Source organism: Ahaetulla prasina, chromosome 3 (genome assembly GCF_028640845.1).
Source record: "Ahaetulla prasina isolate Xishuangbanna chromosome 3, ASM2864084v1, whole genome shotgun sequence".
Taxonomy (NCBI): domain Eukaryota; kingdom Metazoa; phylum Chordata; class Lepidosauria; order Squamata; family Colubridae; genus Ahaetulla; species Ahaetulla prasina.
The window spans coordinates 184,244,944-184,268,090 of NC_080541.1; the positions used below are offsets into that span (position 1 = coordinate 184,244,944).

At 38.7% G+C, this 23,147-nt stretch overlaps 2 protein-coding genes across 16 annotated transcripts in view; one reads left to right on the plus strand and one right to left on the minus strand.

Moving 5' to 3' along the window:
* Nucleotides 1-478: 478 nt before the first annotated feature.
* TAF11 (TATA-box binding protein associated factor 11) lies at nt 479-6,941 on the minus strand. Its single transcript, XM_058177567.1, has 5 exons — nt 6,619-6,941; nt 5,050-5,198; nt 2,741-2,828; nt 1,942-2,038; nt 479-897 (listed from the first exon to the last, which is right to left on the minus strand). The coding sequence occupies exons 1-5, from the start codon at nt 6,769-6,771 to the stop codon at nt 767-769; spliced, it is 618 nt and encodes a 205-aa protein (XP_058033550.1). The 5' UTR covers nt 6,772-6,941; the 3' UTR covers nt 479-766.
* A 4,133-nt stretch (nt 6,942-11,074) lies between these two features.
* Nucleotides 11,075-23,147, plus strand: part of ANKS1A (ankyrin repeat and sterile alpha motif domain containing 1A) — a 130,609-nt gene continuing 118,536 nt past the window's right edge. For 8 of the 15 annotated variants that reach the window (XM_058177549.1, XM_058177555.1, XM_058177547.1 and 5 more), the window contains exons 1-2: nt 11,075-11,416; nt 12,125-12,199. In XM_058177549.1, the coding sequence (XP_058033532.1) occupies nt 11,238-11,416; nt 12,125-12,199 (254 nt within the window). In that variant the 5' untranslated portion in view covers nt 11,075-11,237. Of the gene's footprint in view, nt 11,417-11,565; nt 12,200-13,303; nt 13,373-23,147 lie in introns of those variants that run through there. The other 7 variants (XM_058177553.1, XM_058177561.1, XM_058177564.1 and 4 more) reach the window with 2 other exon arrangements.

Here is a 23,147-nt window from a genome sequence, read left to right on the forward strand (position 1 = left end):
AAAGGGCAATGGCAGAATAAGCAGCATCTTTATCTTGGCCTTGCATTGCAGGGTAAGCAAAAGGGCAGAGTCGAGTCCAGTGCACTCAGAGCCCCTGTGCAGTGGGCTTGGGGCCAGCAAGCCCAGGGGAGGGGAGCAAAGTAGACTCAACTCAGTTGCGGGTGGAGACGGTGGAGTACAGTGACGTCTGAATCTTGGACATGGTGTCTATGGCAGCCAAAAGGAAAGAGATTGGGGGTGAGGGAGATAGACAAGTGAGCAGAGCTGAAGCAGAGGCTGTTCACACAAGGCAAGAGAAGGTGACCTTGGGAAGCTAGGATGGTTGTAAATGTGAGCTGGTCACCAAGCATCCAGATTTTGATTCCATGACGATAGGGACACTGTGAAGGTCATAAAGGCAATGCTGGTTGTAAGTCCATTTTTTCAGCAGTAGTAAATTCAAATAGTTACCGAATGGCCATTATCTAAGGACTACCCATGTTTTTAAAAAACTTTTATTTCCTTTTTTAAAAAACCATGTTTCAGAAGTTTCATGTAATCTTATTACATCATTTCTTATTTTGCCTACTTAGAAAATGTTTTTATATCTAGTACAATATACCTGTAATATAGTCTTATCATTACCCACTCAGAATTATTGCACAAGGAACACCTTAATTTTGCAGAACTTGATGGTTTTAAGTAAGCTGAACATACTCTCCGAAGTCTTTTTCATTTCAATGAAAACATCTCCAGTCCACTTAAGATACTTTTTTTCGCTTCCTCTTCAGTGATAAAGAATTTTTTTATATTTTGAATTTGGAATCTGTCCTCGTGATTTCAGTCGTCTGACTGCTTCACGCAAATGCTTGGGTTGCAGAGGTGGTGATTCTCCCCACTTTTCACATACATCTAACGCTGTGCAAGACAAAAGTAAATCTGTTATGCTAGCTGCCAAATCACTGGATTAGAGCTGTGTAAATGTGATAGCAAAATCCATCATATTTCTTTTTTTTAATTCCAAAATGAATGCTCTATTTTATTTTAAATTGAAAATAAACAAAAGTATAGCTTAACATGATTATTTGAAGCAGTCTTTTGGGTATTTCTACATGTATTTTAGCAAAATCAGTTACCGTACATCTAAAAATCTATACCCTACTTATTTTGTGCAGTTCAGTGCAGTGTACATAATGCTTCTGCCTTCTGTTTGCCTCACAACAACTAACCTAGGAGGGGGGTTAGGCTATGAAAAAGTGGCTAACCCACTCAGTCAACCTAATGCCCAAGGGAGGATTAGAACTGTTTCTAGTCAAAAGCACTTTAAACACTGCACCGGCCTCTTAATGTTCCAAACTCTGAATAGAAAGCCTGTGAAAATTAACAAAATTAGTTGTCTCTGCTGCACAGCATACTCCATATTTACACACACACTTTTGTAAAATAGTAGGGGAATTTTTTTCTGTTTGTAAGCAATGGGTGGAAAATAAGTGAAAGCATTTGTAGATATATTGCATTACTGTTATTACATAAGAAAAATTATCTGAACACCAATTTTATTCATTTATACTTAATTTAAGTGTCCCCTTTGCTAACTAAAAAAAACAAGCAAATATACAGCTGATATTTGTTTGCCTTGATTTAACGATTTTGTTTCTCTTAAAAATACTGATATATTAAGTAGCAATATACATACTAGGGAGAATAATAATATTTAGGAGTAAAATGCTGCATAAAATAGCAATAGGCAAAACTTGATGTTCTGGTTTTCTGACATCGATATAGCTATAACACAACAATCCGGAAGACAATTTTTACCACACAACTATTTACAAAATGGATTACTAAAAGCTAAATAAAATATATACATGAAAGAATAGCTAGATTGCAGTAATTAGCAAGGTATGTCTTCAGTTAATGGAAGCTACAAACAATTAAGAACTAGATTATTTTTATACTTACCCTCTTCAACTACTTCTCCAACGAAGACTTTAGAAATTCCTGACATGGCAATAACAACATTCTGAGACACGGAGGTTCCAGTAATTGACTGGATCAGCTGAGAAAAGAGGAAGCAATTCCGGAGAATCCAGTTTTTTAGATATTTCTTTTACTTCCAATCCTGAACACTACTGTGTATAATAGCATTAGCACAGAGATGGGCAACTTTCCCAGAACCGTGGGGTGTAACTCATTTCCCCTATCATCCAGAAGCCACAGGTAACATGGCCCATGGATAGTGAAATCGCTGGAAGGGATAACACCTTTTAATGTTTTCTGAGGTTAGAGAGTGAGAATGGGAACAGAAAGCTTTGGAAAGCAAACCCGCTCCCTATTTAAATCCTTAAAAATCCATTAACTCCCCCACAGCCCAATTCTGAACATTGAAATCGATGGCTTGAATGGAAGAAACTATCTTCAGTTCCCACTTCACTTTTTAAAAGGAAAGCCCGGCATTTCACACTGAAAAGTGAAAAAAAGGCAACCATTTTCAACAGCTCAAAGGTGCTGAAAGGTTGCAGAAATAATTCCAGGGGCACCTGTGATTTTCCCACCTCAGTGTCAGCAGCAAAATTTTATGGTAAATTGATAGTGAGACAAGTTACTCAAGCATAATAATCAACAGACATCAACAAATCTGTGAGGGAAATGGGCGGTTTCTAAATGTGATAAATAACTGGGGTCAATGGGGCTCTTTGAGCTTGGTTGTTATAAATAACCAACCAAATAAATAAATATATATGAAAAAAATCAATCTTACCCGTTTAATAGCAGCCTTAGGGAAAGCTGATCGTCTATACATCTCATATCGATTTAGCTGTTCTTCAGAAAAAGAGGAAACCAGAATTCTGCAGCAAACAATAATTACAGCACTTATTTAAAATTACAGAGTGAGAAAGCTAGTGAGATTGTATAACATTCTGTGGATAAACACTGAGTTAAATCTACCATTTTTATTTTAGTAGTGGTATTTCCTGAATTTTGCTCTAAACATTCTAGTTAAAGGAGGGTGACTTTGCCTATTTTTTTCTAGCCTAGAAGCCTTTCAGTACAACTTCCCACAATGTCTAGAAGGTCCCATTCACAGGAAACCATTGGGTTTCAGGGGAAAATAGAAGGAAAACTAAAGCCAAAATATCTCTTATTGCAGTGCTTCTTAAACATGCTTCCCACTTTTAAAAATTATGGACAACCCCCAAAGAGCCTTCTTTTTGTACACGTTGGATTTATTTTTACCATATTAAAAATAAAAAATGATGCATCTATAGAATAATTACTGCAACATATTATAAATAATAATGATAGTCCTTGAATTATGACTCCAATTGGAACTGGAGTTTCCCAACTAAGTGATGAAGTTGTAAAGCAATTCATTCTGCAGAATCTTTTCTTTTTGGAAAGAGAAAATGCACATATGCAAATTAATAAAAATAGTTCAAAGGGGAAAGTATAGCCTAATGCCAGGTCATAATTGACACACAAAAAAAGCTTTGCACTGATAGTTCAATAGAAGAATTCTTGCCTGCCATGTGGGAGGCCTGGGTTTGATTCCCAGCCAATGTGGGGAATTTCCCTTTTTTGAGAGAGCCAGTTTGGTGTAGTAGTTAGGGATCCAGCTAGGAATGAAAGATTATGAATTATAGTCCCACTTTAGACACAAAGGCAGCTGAATAACCTTGGTCTAGTCACTTTCTCTAAGCTCTAGGAAATGGCAATGGCATACCACTTCTGAAAAGCCTTTCAAGAAAACTGCAGGGACTTGTCTAGGTTGTTGTTGTTGTTGTCTAGGTTGTTGTTGTTGTTGTTGTTGTTGTTATTAGCGTATGGCGTTGTTACATTAATCAGGAGACCACAATGCTATTGCAGAGTAGTGGGTTGGCTGCCAATTTCCCAGCCCTGTTGTAGGACATGCTCACACACTTCCCAAGCTGTACCACAGGAGGGCGAGCTGGCTTTGCACCAGAAAGAAAGACAGGCAGCTCTTCCTGCAGTGTCATCCTAGACCTCCTCCTTTCCTTGGAGCTGCCTTGTAAATGGGCGCTGCAACGAGTGTTGCAACTGGGAAGATTCAAAGCCAGCAGGAATCTGACTGCCTGTGCAGAGCAGCAACTCATCTCCCCACCAATGTGGTACCTATCTATCTACTCACACAGAACATGCTTTTGAACTGTTAGTGGACAGAGGATGAGACAAGGGACGGGAGCTCATACTGACACAGAATGCTAGCACTCGAACTGCTAGAGCAGAGACCATCTCCAGCTTCATTGTCAATGAGCCACTACGGCTCATATTTGTCTAGGACAGGTGATCCCTGAGAATCACACAAAATTGAAAGGAAGGAAAAAAAAATGACAAAATGCCTGACATCACACTGAATGTTCCCCTAAACAGTTTCCACAAAGTATCAATTAGATGACAGTCTTAATTTCTGGAATTCACTAACCAAAAAAACCACCACCATCCATTTTTTGCCTTCCTAAAGAGAAAACTGAAAGATACACCTTTTCCCTACTCATTTAGCATTAACAAAAGCATGTAGATCAGTGGTAGTCAACTTGGTCCCTACCGCCCACTAGTGGGCGTTCCAGCTTTCATGGTGGGCAGTAGGGGTTTTGTCCGATACTGAAGCAGTTTCCTTTTTTTTTAATTTAATTGACTTTTAAAAAAAATTTCATAGCATTATTCATTAGGTTTTCATAAAATTCCCCGTGACAATTTAAATTTCTGAAAATATACTATTTGTATCACCCGCGCATAAATTTAGTTCATGTTACGTAAGTGAAACTAAATGGCGCTATAATGCGACCGCAAACAAAAGAGCCTCGTCCCAGAATAGCTCGCGCATCTCCCTCCACACCACCCAGCTGTAACAGACAAGCAGAGCTGGTAGCCAGCGCCCCCCCCCCAACCCAATCCATGATGCTCGAGAGGCATGCGTAGACAACGATATACAGCGCATTATGTGGAACAGGTGGGCGGTTAGAAAATTTTACTACTAACAGAGATACAAAAGTGGGCGGTAGGTATAAAAAGGTTGACTATTCCTGATGTAGATGGAGAAATACTCACTGCATTTTTTGAATTTCATCTTCATCAACTTTATTTTTTTTCTCTTTTTTCTCCTTTATCTCTATTTTTATTTTCTTGGCTGCAATTGATTGTGATGTAGAGTCCTCTAATTCTCCAGGGATCAATTCACATGCTTCTTTGCATTTAATCTAGACAGAAAATTGATTATTACTCAATTATGTTTACAAAAAAATAAGCCTTTTTCTGAGTCAAGCTCAACTCCTAGTTAGTTGATCTTCATGCAGCAAAGCAAAAGTGGCTTGACACCACTTTCTGGATGCTCTCAAACTTTTTAAATTTTAAGCATCCAATAATTGTACTTATAAAGTATAGCTGTTGAACACCTAGTTTTTGTAATTTTCCATCATACTACCTGCATGATACATAACATAAAGGTCTGCAATTTGATAAAGCAAGCTTTTGAATATTTAACTATTATTCCTAGTCTCTTCTATTATGATAATTCATATATTTGTGCATCTTCTGTACACTATGCTTATAAGTTATAATTCAGACAATGAGGAGGGGGAGTGAAAAAATTGATGAAATAAATTGGTGGGATACAGTACTTGATTTTATGGTAGAATTGTAGGAAGAGAAGTATAGTGACTAAACAAATGAAATGAATACTCAGTTATCATTTTTCATGTTTTACTCTTTTCCTATACATGTTACTGAAAAGTCTTGAGCTGATCAGTCTTTTACAATGCCATGCTTTGCATTACCATTTTTAAAGTATATCTTGTTAAACATAGGTTAAAAGAAAAACGAGCAACTCAAAACACACCTAGCAACATTTAATATTTGGGCATGCAGGATAAAGAAAGCAAAAAATGCTCTAAAGTTTTGTATTCATTTACCACAAGAATCCAAATAAGGAAATGAGTTTCCAGGATTTAAAAAATTATGAGTGTAGAGATACACACAATAGTCTAAAAGGTAAACAAAATTCACCAGAAAACAGCACCTATCTACTATCTATATATCACTAAAAATACAATTCCTGTAATCTTTAACTGGGTGAAACAGTGGGCAACAATTTTTGAATCAAAGTAAATTACTTTGGACTAATTTATAGAATCTGACCAAAACCTGGAAATGGTGCATCATAGAGCAACGATTTTTGAACCAAGCTGTCTTAAATGGTCTAATTTACAGAATGCGTACAAAATCTGGGGCCTGTAACTCTCAGTGGAATTGAAATGTGGCAAATTTTATAACCTATTTTATGATATAAAAATGATCATAAGCATCTGAAAACATTTCCTTGTGCTGATGTTTGACTGCGCAGGTCAGCATAGGCTATTTTCAAGACAGATCTTCCTGTCAATCTATGCCAGTAAAGTGTATACACTTTCCAGCGAAGGCAGTACATTAGAAGCTCTGTCATTGCGAAGGAAAAACGTCTTCAAGGGATCACGAGCTTCTAGTTCTAGTTAAATACGGAAATCTAGGGAAATAGCAGGCGAGGAAAATCCCCTTACTTCAGGCAGCAATCACCCTGAAGGATCAGCAAGGAAAGCGAAGCCCCGTTTCTGCAAATTGCGTTGCCAGCTTTTCCCTCCTCACCTCTACAATCTGTACTTCCTCTTTGATGTCGGCCGGTTCTTTCTCCTGGCGTTCCGCCACTTCTATAGCAACGGCGGAAGACTCAACGGAAGAGGGGGAAGACACAACGGGCAGAAGACCATCCTCTTTAACGGACTCCCCAGCCTCGGCCATACTCAGCAGGATTGGCGCGCGTCGCGCCTTGATGACGTACTAGGGCGGCGTTCGCCGCCTTATTTCCACAAGAACGAGCCACGCCCCCAATAGGCGAAACTAGTAATGCGGACTTTTGTCGCTGCCGCTGGATAACGAAGCCTTGCGGGCGAGGTTGAATTCGCGGATCCCAGGCAACGTCGTAGCTGTCTAACCGACAAAACAATGCAAATTTGCGTCTGCCTTTTGTTGCTTTATTAGTACCCAGCAGCAATATATACCAAGCAGAAATGAAAGGTAAACTAGGGCAAGGAATTCTAAAATTACGAATGCAAACTATGCGTGTAAGTTGGAATAAAGACCGATGCAATGCTCAGTACTCTATTCACACAACCCACTAAGCAGCGATGCGGTAACATGGTGGGATTTAGCGGTAGGGTTTATATGAACCCCATCAAAGCTGATTTATATAGAAAAAAAATTAGTAATCAATAGGTAAATGTTTTGGGTAAACCCGGATAATAAAGCATTCCCCTGAACCCATGAATTCCTATTTCCTCAAAAAGCTATGCACAAAAGGTAAACTAAAGCATGTGACTTTTTTAATGGCTTTAAGGTAAAGTGAAATATCATAAAGAAAATTATGAACAGAAAGCATTATGTACCGCAATCCTTCTTATGTTCATGGCTGCATTAATTGTTCCAGTACTCTCAGGTCATTGCTTCAAACCAAACGAGGGAAGAACTTATAAAGTCAATGTAATAATGACTTTTTACAAATCCCATATTTCCAACTTTGAAATGAAAAAATCTGCACTTCTTTAAAAAAGGCATCTGCCCATGTTTGAATGTATTACTTGGGAGTTCCTTAATCTTCTCATCCTAGATTGCTTCCCTTTTTTCAGCGCAAGCTTTCCAAATATAAGACTTTAAAATAATATTCATTGATGCAAATATAGGTTGCTTAAAGCTTTATTATTAGGGAGAAAAATATTTTTTTCTTATCAGCCCATTATATACTGTGTCTGCACAACTCTGGCAAACCACAATGGCTAAGCTAAAACTAAGCATGACACATTAGGATAATACACATATCCTGCTTGTTCTGGCACAAAGATATCTAACTACAGAGAATATGTCCTCAAAATGTCAGCTCCATCTATCTGCTGACCCACTGCTGAAGCAGCTTGAAGTCAGGTTTACATATTCCAGTGTGAAAGTGAAGTATTTTCTTTCTTATCTTGACAATCAAGTCTGCCTGGAGAAGGAACTTTGGCTTGATATGGCCAGGTTCAGCTTCAACTTGGCATATTTGCTGTGAAATCACTCCATCCTGTCTGGTTGCTAGGCACTGTGTCACTATTGTTATTTGGCTGTGGCTACAAGAAGATCAGACATCTTTGTGTCTGTAGACTACTACTTATTCTTTTGCAGGATTTAGATACTATAATGCTGATCTCCAGGAAGACAGCTATCCTGCACTGTAACTTTATATCTATATTTCCACTATTAAGGAAAATAACCACAAAGGTCCAGGGAATTTGCATGGCACCCTCCCTCCCCGAATATGCATAAGGACTTAGTTTGATTGACAACATAGTGTATAGGTAGTCCTCACAACCACAGCTGAGCCCAAAATTTATGTTGTTAAATGAGAAATTTGTTAAGTGTTCCATTTTACAATTTTTCTTGCCACATTTGTTACATGAATCACTGCAGTTCTTAACTTAGTAATACGGTTGTTAAGTGCATCTGGTTTCCCCATTGACTTTGCTTATCAGAAGGTCGCAAAAGGAGATCAAATGACTCTGGACATGCAACTGTCATAAATGTGAATCAGTTGTCAAGCATCTGAATGTAAATCATGTGACTATGGGGATGTTGCAATGGTCATAAGTGTGAAAAATAGTCATAAGTCACTTTTTTTAGGGCTGTTGTAACTTTGAACAGTCACTAAATGAACTGCTATAAGTCAAGAACTACCTGTACTGTCTTAAAATTTAGATTGAAGAAATCAATCTCTTTTAAAAGAGCGATGAATATTTCTACAACTTGATTTAAATTTTTTTAAAAAAAGATATAATATGTAGCTTTGCATGTCAAAAACTTTGATATTCCCGTTGGTAAATAAAGCAAATGCTAGAACGTATTTCTAATCAACTTTTCTGATTTCTCCCCCTTATCATGGGGAGACTATTGCTATTGACATAGTAAACTGATCTTGAATTTCTAAGACAGGACTATTTATCTCCTAGTAAGTAAATGATTCTAAAAAAATAATTTCATAAATGGCGCTATTTAGAAGTTTTCTAAATTAATACAGATTAGGATTCTGATTTCAAAATGCATAATATGGCCGAGCATTAGACAGCAGCATTTATGAAAACTTTTCATAAAGTTAATACATACTTCAGCTATTTTTCACTGTGACAGGCATATTACAGTCATGAAGTTGATAATCCTGTGTTGAATTTTTTTTAAAAAAAGTTATTGGCAGAATGCCCAGAATGCACTGCATCAATACATTTTTTCCTGTGGTTGAGGACATTGAACATGACTGTAATTTCAGATGGGAAAAACCAGAAGTCTTTTATAGTATTGACTGATGGAGCTGTCTAGACAGCAGTAGCACATGGCTCTGTCTTAGGCATGCATTAAGGGCACATTCAGTCCCACATTCTGAAATGTGAGGAAAGCACTGCAAAGCTGCTGTGATAAAACCATTATGTCTTAGCTTATTATGTGAATCAACCCACCATGTTATGCAGTAATGGCTCGTTTTGGTATTAAGAATATGAATATTATTAGGTATTTTATGATGTTAATTGAGTTTTGTTGCTAAATGGGTGATCTTTTTGAGAGAGATGTTGCAGACATCTGAAATTTAATAACAAAATTCTCTTCTCCCAAGTTGCAATTATGTTTAAAGTAGTTTCCTCAGTTCAGCTATGCTTCTTTTAAAGCCTATTTATAACGGAAGTGAATTTCAAATGTGCATTTTGAATAACAGCAGTTGGAAAGAAAGTTAAACCCAGGCAAAAAACTGTTTTACATGCAATCAGTGTGATGATTTTTTTTAGTAAGTATTGATGACTTGCAAACATTGTAAATAATTTAGAATCCCCATTTTGCAATGAACATGTCAGTTTGTCATACTTACCCAAATTAATCTGAATAAAATTAATCCAATATTCTGCATTCACATAAAACACTGAACCTTTAACTAACCATACTGACTGAGTGTGACTAGGTTGGATTTAGCATATTTTGCATACATGGCAAATCTCTATTACTGATAAAAATAGCTGGGTAGGAATAAAGTTTTCAACAGATTCAGACAGCAGGTAGTTTTCAACAGATGCAGACAGCAGGTAAAAAAGTTTTACCTGCTGTCTCCTTCTTCTTCCCTCCATTTGTGACTAAAGCACTTTTAATACAATATTTTCAAGGCTAATTTCAACTACCCAAATTTGTCTTAGTCAATATTAATATTCAATCAATAGGATTGGCTTTTAGATATTGATCTGAGTTTTCAATAACACATGATATTTCTGGATTATTAATCTTACATGGGCATTCTGACAGTGTCTGTTCCGCCTTTCATCCATCCAACCAATTTTCCAATTTTTACACCACTTTTTTCATCTCCCAGATTTGCTGGTGTACTCATGAGCTTGAAGTTCATTTGGTCAATTTGTTTTCGTTCCATAAAATGAATTGCTGCTAGAAACTGGATTTCAAAGAAATGAGCTTGAAAATAGCTAAGCTATCTGGACTACACTAACTTCTGGGCATGAGATTACATTAAATGCTCCGCCTTCTAATGGGACTCTGGGCACTTTGTTTACTGCACTAAAAATATGTTGATAAATGTTCTGTGACTTACCTGACCTTGGTGAGCGAAGTCGAAAACTGTTGCTCGGTTTGTTTTGTTTACATTTATATCCTCTGCTTTGTTGTTCTCAATATATCCAGATGCAGCAAAATATCTAGCGTGTGTATCGCTGCGCGTTTCTCTACAAACTTTGCATAGGTGAACTCATTTACCTGAGCACAGACATCAACTAAACACCTTCACTGGAAATTCCCAGCTCCTTATTCTTAAAGGACGGGTTGGCTTTTTTCTCTTTAAAAATGTTGCCCTTTTGTTGGGAACGACCTTTTGTGCTGTTCAAATAGACCCTTTTCCTCCCTTAGAGCGGGCAAAATGTCGCGAATGCGAATCGCCGGCCATCCCCCTTTACCGTGTTTTACCACATCTCCGCAAGCGCTAACCGCCGTTAAGAGACAAGCCGCCAAAAGAGCGCGACCGACCTCTCTGCCTATCTCGGCTTCATTAGCCGGACCGGGGCTTGTCGAGGCTCAGCCGGGAGGCGTGGCTTTTCTGGCCCCGCCCCGGAAGGACGCGCCGGCCGGGTTGAGGCAGCGGCGGTAGCCGAGGAAGACTAGTAAGGATCGGGGGCTGGTTTCCCGGCCCGCGTCGGGCCATGGGGAAAGAGCAAGAGCTGCTAGAGGCCGCCCGCACAGGGAACCTGCCAGCCGTGGAGAAGCTGCTTTCGGGCAAGCGGCTTAGCTCGGGCTTCGGCTCGGGGGGCGGCTCGGCGTCTTCGGGGGGCGGCGGCGGCGGCGGAGGCGGCGGGGGGCACCCGCTTTCTAGCCTTCTCAGGTAGGTGCCTGGGGTGTGGCTTGCGGAGCTCTTGCGAGTGGCCGGAGTGGCGCTGCCGAGGTTGGCTGCGGGAGCCCGTGTCAGGCAGCTGTTTGCCTTTTAGGAAGCTGGGGGTGTGTCCCGGAGACTTGAGAATGCCCGGCGGTGCAATTGACCAGAGGTAGAATCTCCGCCCCCAAAAGTCTCACGGGCGTCGCGCTGGATAGTGCCCGTTCGCGTGTTTAGGCTCAGCGTCGTATTGGGATCTTCCTGGGGGAGGAAGGGGTCTCAAACCAGCGCAAGGAGGAGAAGCGAATCGAAGCTGGTTTGGAGGTTCTGGAGAAAGTCCGGGGTGTTCTCGGGTCTCCGGATTCCCTGAAAGAAAAGGGGCTTATGACTCCGGCTTTCCTATTAAGGGGGCCGGAGCTTTTGCCCTATAGGTCGATCTCTGTGAACGTTGGTTTGGGGAGACGCTTGTTAAAGTGTTAAAACCTTGTAGCTTCAGACTGTTGTGTGTTATAAGGAGAGAGTCCTTTTGTTAATTAGTGAAGCCTCTTAGGCTGCTCCTGCCTTCTTTTTGTATGTTTTTAATGAAACATCACAAGACATTTTTGGTATGCAGTTGATAGTCTCAACCTTCAGTTGAGGATCGGGGTTGGGATTTAAGATAGGTTCTGTCACTGTCACCCTTGTGATTTATTCTTCCTATTTGTGGATGACTGTTTTTAGATGTCTGAGAAAAAGAATAGAAGATATGCAAATGTATGCAAAGAAAAGGAAGCATAGGAAATGTGAAGTTCACAGGTACAAAAAAGTAGATTATACTAAACAAAATTATACTAGAGTTGTGTGCCACTGCCAAGGTTTCCAAATCTTTGTAGTGTTCCTCTGTTTTGTTTTGGTCCAAATCTTTGTAGTATTTGTTCCTTTCTTTTCTTTTGTTTTTTTCATTACCCAAAGGATCATTTTACTTTTACAAAATAATTTTCTCTTATGCCTCAAAAAACTGACAAAGTTTCTCTTGATACATGTCAAGTGTCCCTTGAAGATTCTGTATACTTTTACACGAAGACTTTGCTCTACATATGTTGAAGTGACTCAAAGGCTTTTCAGTAATGCAGTTTCATATCTAATGACTTTTTTGGCTATTTCAAGCTGTTATCAAGTGTAAAATGAATCTTTGTGGTTCTTGACTTTTATTATGTGTTTTATGCATAAACTCTAATATAAAGAATAGTTGCTTAAAATGCAAAAGTACATATCTGGAGGCTTGGGGGCCTGGCCATAATAAAAATCACTTTTGCCAAGTGAACTTAAGAGAAAAATCAGCTTGGGCTATTTGGCTAAATTGTGCCTGGATCTGCGCGCTTCACACTATCGGCTTGTTATATATTGCTTAGTAATTTTGTGATTGAATGCAAAATATTGCAACTTGTCTTTGCCTTCTGTAATTGTAAAGCAGTACTTGGCAGTTGAATTACAAATATCACTTGAGTTCATACACTGCATTAAGCAACAATACAGGCTTTTTTTGTTTTAGCATAATATATTTTATGATCCTAGCCATTTTGTAAATCATGGTTGATAGCAATATATTCAGAGACAACCATTTGTGGCTTAGCTAAGGCACAGCTAAGTGCAGTATGTGAACTCTGTCACTGTGAGCTGTAAAAATATTTAACTCTTTATTCAGTCACAGTAGCAAATTGTGACTCTAGTTACAGAGAAGCTGCTTCCTATACCAGTTGAAATACAGTTAATTGTACATGTTGCCAGAACTTTATACAGTATGGATATTCCCCACAGACGCCAGATTATTCTGTGCTTTAATATTTCTAAATCTTATTTCCTGAAATGACAGTGATCTGAAGGTCTTAATAGATGCTTCTTCACCTATGACTTTCCTAGGTTCCCAACACCCTTAAGCAGGTTTCCGATCATCCTATGGTAAAAGTTCCAGTCCTACAAACAATTAATGTGAGTAAACAATTGGACTCATTAGGAGAATATCTTTGCATTTGAAATTAAATGCATGTCTGTTGGAATTGGCTAGAGCCTGTGATATGGCATGTCGGCATTTTCTGTTTGGAAGCATGGTTTGAATACTGTTTCTGGAATGTATGCTTTAGAAGGAATTAACATTTGTCATGTCTGAGAATTTGGCAGTAAATTATAACTTCCTGAATTTCCTACCAAGCTTTGGTGAGTCTGTGGATTATTCTGTTATACAGAATATACAGTGGGGCTATTATAAATGTAGACCTGCTGGAAAGGCCAGATTGCTTTTAGGAAAATATTAAGTAGCATCAAGAATGTGTGTTGGTTCTTTAATATGAGTTATTGCTAGAGGAAAGGAAAGATTTTTAATTTACAAATGTGGCCAGTATATTTAACCATAGAAACACCAAACAGATTGAAGAAAGAATTTGAGGATGTTCTTTGTGTCCTTTATGATGATAAAGATGTTATCATTCTCAGATTTTATATGACTCATAATAATGACTTGAGCCGTGATGGTACAGTGGTTAGAATGCAGTATTGCAGGCTAATTTGCTGACTACCAGCCGCCGTTTCAGCAGTTCAAGTCTCACCGGCTCAAGGTTGACTCAGCCTTCCATCCTTCCGAGGTCGGTAAAATGAGGACCCAGATTGTTGGGGGCAATATGCTGACTCTGTAAACTCCTTAGTGAGGGCTGTAAAGCAACTATGAAGCAGTATATAAGTCTAAGTGATATTGCTATTGCTGAGAGGATTGCCAAGAAAGAAATTTGAATCTTAACCCATTTGCTATAGTTGAGATAGGATTCCAGACACCAAGGCTTTGCATGGGAATGTATGACTGGCTTATCCTTGCTAACACTAAGGTTGGACTGGAACGTTGAAAAAAACATCCCAGAAGAAAGCAAGGGCAAATTACTTCTACACTTTTGCCAAGAATACAGCATATACAACATATACCATGGAGTTTATCAGTTGAGGTTATCTTTACCTGCCTGTTGTATGTAATATTAATCCCTGTTCAAATAGTATATTACTGAAATAATATGTTACTTTGTGCAATATTTTAATGGAAAAAATATATTATCATTTAGAAGCTGAGGGTCGTTGGATATGAGATGGATGGCAAATAAATTTCTCAAATAAATAAAATAACTCAACGACACATAATCAAGTAATATTTTACTGTTCATGTATCTCTCCTTCAGTTATTTAAATTTCTTTCTTCAAGTCACTCTTGACTCCTGACAACTATATGAACAAGTGCTGTCTCCTTGGCAAAATTTTCAGAAGTGGCTTGCTACTTTTTTCTTCCTGGGGTGAAAGAGAGTGACTTGTTCAAAATTATCCAGATGGTTTTGTATTTTGCCAGGTCTAGAACTTGCAATCTCCTAATTTCTAATTTAGTGCCTTTACTTCAGTTGTGAAATCCTCCCCAGTTTGTCACCGGTTCGCTGCCCATGCATGCACAGTGCGCGCCAAGCATGTGCTGTGTGTGCATGTGCAGCGTGCAACAAATGCATGCTGTGTGCACATGCATGCACAGTATGTGCCAAACACGCACGCAGAAACAGGAAACTTGGGAAGGTAAGTAGAACAGCGAGGGGGGGAACAGCTGTGCCGCGTGATTTAGATTCACTAGAAAGCAGGATTTCTTGCTTTCTAGCGATTTTAAATTGTGCGGCACAACTAATTGTTGGAAATACTGGTTCGGACCAACCGGTAGCATTTTTTTTTACTACTGATTCGCTGAACCAATAGCTTTTATCACTACTGGTTTGCCCAAACTGGTGCGAACTGGTAGGATTTCACCACTGCTTTACTTACTATACCAAACTGGATTTCTTTATTACTACTACTACTACATAAATTATGCTCAGTTTGCAATGGAAACAACAGAAAAAGAAAACAGAGAATTGCAGTGATATAAGATTTCAAGTGTGTTTGATCACTAGAATTGTTTATTTATAAGTAAAGAGTGCAGAACCTAAGAATTTGCAAAATAGAGAGGTACCTGAAATAACTGTCACTCTTATGGATCTTCTAAATGAGCACTTCAGAACTAAAAGTTTCATTATTTAGGAGTATGAAGAGGATTATTTTCAGTTAAACTGAAACTTGGCATACTATAATGTATGCTGAGTAAATACTATGTCGGAAGAATGGAAGTAAGATTCAAAAGATTAGCATTCTCATCATAAATACCTAAGTGGTGGAATAATTTAACTGGTATCAGGAAAAAGACATAGACTGGCTAAAACCAAAAGCTGGAAACTCATTTCCAGTCCATGGGTTTGTGGTTGTTTGTTCACATATTTTGTTTGGTTTGCTCTGGATGTGATTGTGCTTTTCAAATGATCATAGTTACAATTCAGCAACATTCAAATATGGAACTTTTTCTTTGGGAGGCTTACCTAGTGCTTTTGTTGATTTTTTTTCTTTTTTGTACCAGGCAATCTCTCTTTCATTGCAACACAACTAAAAGTATGCTATGGATTAAATAAAAATAGGGGAACTTGCAGAATTGCAACGTCTTAGCTGAAACTCTTGCACACTCCCTATACATTCTAATCTTTTACCTACTCATATTCTTGATTTTATTTGTATCATTTCAAGCAGAAACAACACTAATAAACTTATTTTGGGGTTGGCCGGGGGTATTATTTTTAAATAAGACTTTGAAACAGACATTGTATGCATGTTTTCCTGCTCAAATTATGCCTGTGTATCAAGACTGGAAAAGCATATCACTTCTCCTTTCTCTTTTAAAAGTGTGTACATTTAAGTTGCAAAACTGTAAAGCTGTAAGTAGGGAAATGATCTTGCATTCTCTTAAAATATCTTTAGTTCAATTCAGCAAAATAGTATCATGCTGACCAACAGTTATTTTCAAGAATACCTTCAGGTTGACTTATGTATTTAATAAATTCATATCATTTTGTGAACATTTATTATTTGGAATTTTCTGTTAAGGATTACTTTTTCCCCCACAATATTTTCCCAAATGGGGGAAGCAGGGAACAGATTAAGCTAAACTAGAGTCTTCTTTATGCTAGGAATCCAAAATGTTTTGGTACATTTTGAAGTAGAAAAACAGAATGTAAATGAAAACACTGCTTTTTAATGCAGTACATTTAAAAAAAAAGTTTTGACTGATCTACAAAATTTAATCTTCTGACATAATTAAAACCAGGAAAAATATTTTCCTCATTCTTTTCCAGAAGTAGGAAGCTGTGAAAAAACTGTAAGACATTTTGTCAATCTTCAGTCACGTTGCTATTTTAGCTACATGAATTATGTATAGCTTCACTTGTTCATAAAATTATTGTGCTTGGCCTATTACTGGTAGACGTGTGATTCATCATTAAAAGATTGGCTGAGTGATTTTGCTGCATTTCAGATTTTAAGAAGCCAATGATAAATTATATAGATTAACGTGTTTTCATAATAAAACTAAAATAGAGGCTGATCTAGTGAATTCAGAGCTTTCTAAGAAAGTAATATATAGTAGGGCATTGGTATGTAATTTTAAAGAGTTGTTTCAGGGAGTATGTTAGCATAAGTAAATGTAATTCTCAGTTATACACACACACATATGTTAGCCCTTAAAGTAGTCTTGAGGGCTTTCCAAAGATATAGCTGTTTCCCCAGTGCTGAGCATACCTCAGCAAGCATCCCTTTTGAATGCTTGGCTCAGTATTGGCATAAGCACAGTTCTTTTTTTTAATGTTACTCTGCTGAGTCAGATACCAATAGTGCCCAGCATCTGTAGGGTGGAGAGAGGTTACAGTCTCCCGCTTGCCAACAGTTAAGCCAACTCAGAGATGGAGGATGTAAAAGGAACTCTTTTTCTCTCTGGATCACATATTTGACACCCATTATTTAAATATCCTGTGTTTCCCCAAAAATAAGACAGGGTCTTTTTTTCTTTTGACACCCCCCCCCAAATAAGGGCTTGGCCTTATTATCGGGAGGGTCTTACTATTTTGAGGGTGCAGGAGGCAGCGAGCATGGGATTGGATGTCCAGTCACTGCTGTCACCTCCCCTGTTCTTCATCTGCTGTCACCTCACCTGTTCTTCATCTGGCTGAGCGGCCCAACACGTCCCACCCCACCCCAATGGCAACAGCTGCTTCCCTTCCCTGCCATCTCTTTATAAAGAGGGGTGGCAGGTGGTGTGGGGGAGAAGCGAGATGCATGGAGCAAGATGTGGCTCCCCTTGCCATCTCTTCCCCCCTCACCAGGCATGACAGGGCTCCAGCCCCTCACTTAGCCACCTGCCCCCTTTAGGGATGCAATTGGGGGGTGGCAGGTAGGGTGGGTGAGAAGCGGGATGTACGTCTTACCTTTCCAGCTCCGTTGCGTTCCTTGCCATTGTGTCCAGGGGAATACGCTGTAAAAAGAAAATCTCACGAGTTCAATCAAACTTCTCAAACTCGTGAGAATGTTTTCTTTTACAGTATGTTTCCCTGGACACAACGGCAAGAAAAACGACGGAGCTTGAAAGGTAAGACCTGCGTCCCACTTCTCGCCCACCCCGCCTGCCACTCCCAAATTGGATCCCTAAAGGGGGCAGATGGCTAAGCAAGGGGAAGGAGCCCTGCCATGCCCGGCAAGGGGAGCCACATCTCGCTCCACACGTCTTGCTTCTCCCTCGCCTCATCTGCGACCCATCTTGATAAAGAGATGGCGGGGAAGGGAAGCAGCCAGGCTGCTGTTGCCATTGGGGTGGGGTGGGACATGTTGGGCCGCTTGGCTGGTACAAAGAACAGGGAGGGGAGGGCATGACTCCCTCCTTCCCCCCCTCCAGCCTCGCCGCCTCAACTCATTTTGGTTGCGCAGCAAGCAGCCAGAGGAAATGGCGGGACCAGGTGCGCATTCGTGTAAGTAGTTGGTGGGGGGCAATTTTGTGGGGATGGCTTATTGCATGCGCTGAAGAGCCCGATTGGACTTATTATTTGGACAGGTCTTATTTTTGGGAAAACACGGTAGTGATTACACATAAACTTAACATGTTCATTTTAAAGATTTACTAAACTCTTTTTAAAACTATTTAGAAAGCATGTGTGTATCCCACAAAGTCCTCGGAGCTGTGTGAATGTTCTACATTGACATTAATAAAAGAATTATTAACTTCTTGTTAAAAGGAAACTTGATTTAGAGTGACCTTTTCCAAATTAGTGTCACCTTGAAATGTTAAGACATTTTTCTTACTTGAGGAAGATGAGACGAAACTACAAATGACAACTGACTTAGATGAAGAAGCAATCAAAATTGACCTCAGAATAAGTGCAGAAAAATCAAAGATCATGTATGTGAGATCCACTTCATAGACATGGGGAATCACACTTGGATCATAGCCACTTGCGGAAATAGAAAGGTTTACCTGTTTGGATAGTGTAATCACCTGAAATGGAGATGCAGAAATGGACATCAAGTACCACATTGGAAAAGCAACAGCTATTTTCTAGAGCATGAATAAAATCTCTATAGTGATTCTGACAGCCATTTATGCCAGAGACATCTGGAAGGCATCAGCGAGTATTAACAAGAGACTTGATGTCTTCCAACAAAAATGTCTTCACTGTATCCTAAAGATCTGTTATTTTGACCATGTTACTAACGAAGAAGTCCTCCAAAAGAATTTTTCCTGCAAAATACATAACATTGTAGCCCGCAGAAGACTTGCAGGTCATATTCTCTGTATGGAGAACAATCGAATCCACAAGATGGCAGTGAGCTGGACGCACACACGATCCTAAATGATTCCAAATTTTCTAAAAGTTCAATGAGTTTAGCAATATATAAATTTGCCTACAGTATATATTAGGTCAGTTTTGCCATTCCAACTCAGTCTTACAGTAAGTCAATCATGCAAAAAGAGAGAGAGCAGGAGGGAGGGAGAGAGAGGGGGTAGACAGAGAGGGAGGGAGGGAGAGAGTCTCTGTTATCGTTTGCTATCTTATCTTTTCACCTAGAAGTAGACCCTTGCCTTGGGTACTAGAGACCAAAAACAGTATTGGTAGGTCATATAACTATATGCTATATGCACATGTCAAGGTGCACAAAAAAATAACCTTTCCCCTTCCTTCAACTGCTAAAGAATTTGCAAAACTACTTTTCTTTTAACTGTTACTAAGCAGGAAATAAGCTATATAAAATAAATGCAAATACCCAAGTGTTTAAAAAGTCAAGGAATCTTAGAAGCCTCATTCCTCCAAAGGCAATATTTTAAAACGGTCCCACTGGATTAGGTTAATATTTGGATAAATACTTGTGAGTGAAAATGATGAGTTCTACAGGAACCAGGGAACCAGGAAACATAAATGGTTTAAAGGGGGAAAGGATAAATTAAAAAAGTTAAAGAAATGTCCTTGAGCAGAACTTTAGAGCTGGAACACATCTACCTTTAGCAGGAACTAATCCAATAAACTTAAACATGGCATCTGTTTGACGAGTTCTCTGTGCCCCTATTGATTGTAATAAAAAAAGATAGCACAGTGTACAAATTCGTGGAACAAAGAATTGGAGCATAGAGACTGATGTGATAGCAGACATCCATATGGTAAGCTGTTTTAAATGTTATACTTGAAAATTGGAGAGTACACCACAGGGATGCTGTTTTCAATGGCATCACTTTAAAGCAGACTTCCTGTCTTGGACTCTGTCCAAATATGTGGACTTCAGCTCAGCAATTTTCAGTACTTGACATTTGGAGAACATCTAGCTTAGTGAAGATTGTTTTAAGGAATGTATTCTACTTCTTAGAATTTCTGAATATATTGAACGGCAATGACAAATTGAAGGGTTTGTATAATTCCCATCTGAAATACAATTATTTCAGTTGATTATCTCTTTTTAAATGTAAAATCAAAATTATTTGCCAGGCCATGTTGAAATATAACATAATATTAAAATCTCATTAAATGATCATGACAAAGAGTAGCAGCTACAACAGCCTCAATTTTAATTTTAAAATACAGTAAATAATGATAAAACCCATACAAATAAAAGCTCTTTGCCGTCCTCTATTATTTTTAAAAGTGGGATGGGGTCCTGAGAGAAATACTGTATATGGGGAAATGACTTCTACTTTTAAGCCCATCTGCCTTCAGTCCATCATGGCAATACATCTGTGTCTTCTCTAGAGATATGATTTCAGTAAGATACTTCTTTGAGAATTACTGTAGCTGGAAGATTATCTGAAAATATAACAAAAATGTGCTTTTGGCTTAGGCAAGTTTTTAAGGCGTCAGACTTGATTTCCTTCCCTCTCATGAGAATATAAATTCAATTCAATAAGACTCTAAATGGCCTTCCTTTTAATAATGTTTTACTTGATTACTGAGTGTTTAATGATTACTTTCATTTTACTTCCATTTAAGAGCAATGAAACAATTGTACTTTGCTAGCATCCCTGCAACCTAAAGTGACATAAGATAGCACACAAAAAAAGGGGGAAGGAGAGGGAGGAGAACCTTGAGAAGTGACCTTTCTGTGAGTGAATATAACATAATCTGGAAGCTGTAGGCCAGTTTTTACAAGATTTACCAACAAACAATCATATAGACTGATCATATAGTCCTGAAATCTGCTGGTTCCTCCCACAGGTAAGCATCATTGATAAACTGTGGACATGTTTTTTGTGCAATATGTTACTTAAATAAAGGAAATTATCTTGTTCCTCTCCACATAAGCCAACAAAAGAAGCAAGCTACTTTTCCCCCCTTTTTTTTTCCATTTTAAGTTGTAAAAGGGGCATGTACTCCTAGGTTGGTGGTTAGTCTTCTAGACCCAAATCAGAAACTACTGGCTTCTTGGTTATTCCTTCCATTACAGTTTAAGGGGAGTGACTAAGAAGATGCCACTGCAATTCTGAGCAAATGATTTTGCTAATCTTCCACATGGGGCACTTGGAACTGATGGCCAAGGAAGTGGGGTGGGGGTGGGGGATCTAGTTTATAGGGAAGGGAAGGGAAGGGAAAAGAAAAGAAACCAGGCCATAGCAACCAAAGGTTCACAAGGTAAAATATACAATGTATAATAAAAGTATACAGTTAAAATATTAATAAATATTTAATTAGTACAGAATACAAATAAAATAGCATCAATCTATAATCCCACCAAGATAATATCATAGCCCAAAGGCTCATCAGAGGAGTTTCATGTTGAGCTGCTTCTGGAATGCAATCAAGGTGGGAGCCAATCAGAGGTCTCTACTAGGAGGCCCATCTGAATGATTGGCAACACCAAAAAACAATGTTGGTGAGTTGCATCCCCTCTTTCCTAAAGTGGGGAACTTCTGGCAGCTTCTCCAAAGTGGCTCAAACTGGCCAGAGTTAATTCCAGTTGGAGGATGTAGTTCTGAATGCAACTCGGTACAGTAGCACCTGTAGCATTGGTATAATGTACTGCTATCAGTGAATGCTTGGTAACAAATGGATTACTATAGTTAAACCAACTGCACCCTCTGAGCTGTCTTTAAAAGTGCACCATGTACAATATTTTATAGCAGTCCCAACAGGTAGAGATAAGAGCATTGACCCTCCAATCCCAGGGAGGGCTGCAGTTGGTATTTCAGCTGAAACTGGATAAAGCAAAGAAATCCTTGAATATGACCTCCGCCTGCTGTTCTAACAGGAGCTCCAAGTGCAGGAAGACCTTCAAATTGCAAACTTTTGCAAACATTCAGCGTGCAGGGAGTTACCAGTATTGTCTAATGGAGATAATTACCTTGTCTATTTCTGCTTTTTCATGCATTATCAGAATATCTGTACATGAGAGTATTCATCTACTTATGTAAGACAGATACCATTAGGTTTTACAGAAGTTCAAAACATATGGAGATAAAAGCTGGAGGAGAGAAAAACAGTGCTGCAAATTGAACATTCTCAGAAGCCTCTGAGAATATGAAGTTTTATAACTTTTGGGTAGGAAATTCAAAAAAACAAACATTAAACAAGGTATTGAAGATTCCATTTGTAAGGTTTATAATAAAAATGCTGCTTTATTTTTTTAATCTCTGCTTGGTAATATTGCAGTTAATTATGACTTCTCACTCAGTTGGCTTGTCTGATATTCCACACCCTGTGTAGCAAACAACTGTTAAGTAGGGCAGGCCTCTCTTAGCTGTGAGAAATGTCGTAAGTGTTGGTTGTGCATTGATTTACTTGTGCTTTGTTTACATTTACATTATTCTTTACCATGTTAAGGTTTCTGTATTTGCAGGCTCCAAACAATGACTGCCAGTTTATGAAAAATATAAGAACTTTATGAAATAAACAATTGACTTCCATTTCTAACTTGTAATAGGTCATAAATATATTTTTTAGAAATTTTATATTCATAATTTGAATTTTTAGTAATTCTAAAATGACTAACATTCCATTTTTATTAACTAATAATCCTTAATTCTCACTTTAAGTGGAGGAGGCCAATAGCTTGGCAAAGTCCTTTTTTTGATGTCAGAAATCTAGAATAATTTGGACAGTCTTTCAATCTCCGTGCAGGGGTGAAATGCTCCCGGTTCAGACCGGATCACCCGATCTGGTAGCGATGGTGGCGGGTGGTTCGGAGAACCGGTAGCAAAAATCCCTGCCCACCCCGCCCATGCCCAGCTGAGCCGCGCAATCATCAGAGTTGTTCTTTTTACTTTTAAAAGTTAAAAAAAAGCCTCTGATGATCGCATTGCTCAGCTGGGATTATTAGAGCCTTTTAAAAGCATTTATTCTACAACCAAAGCTTTTAAAAGTAA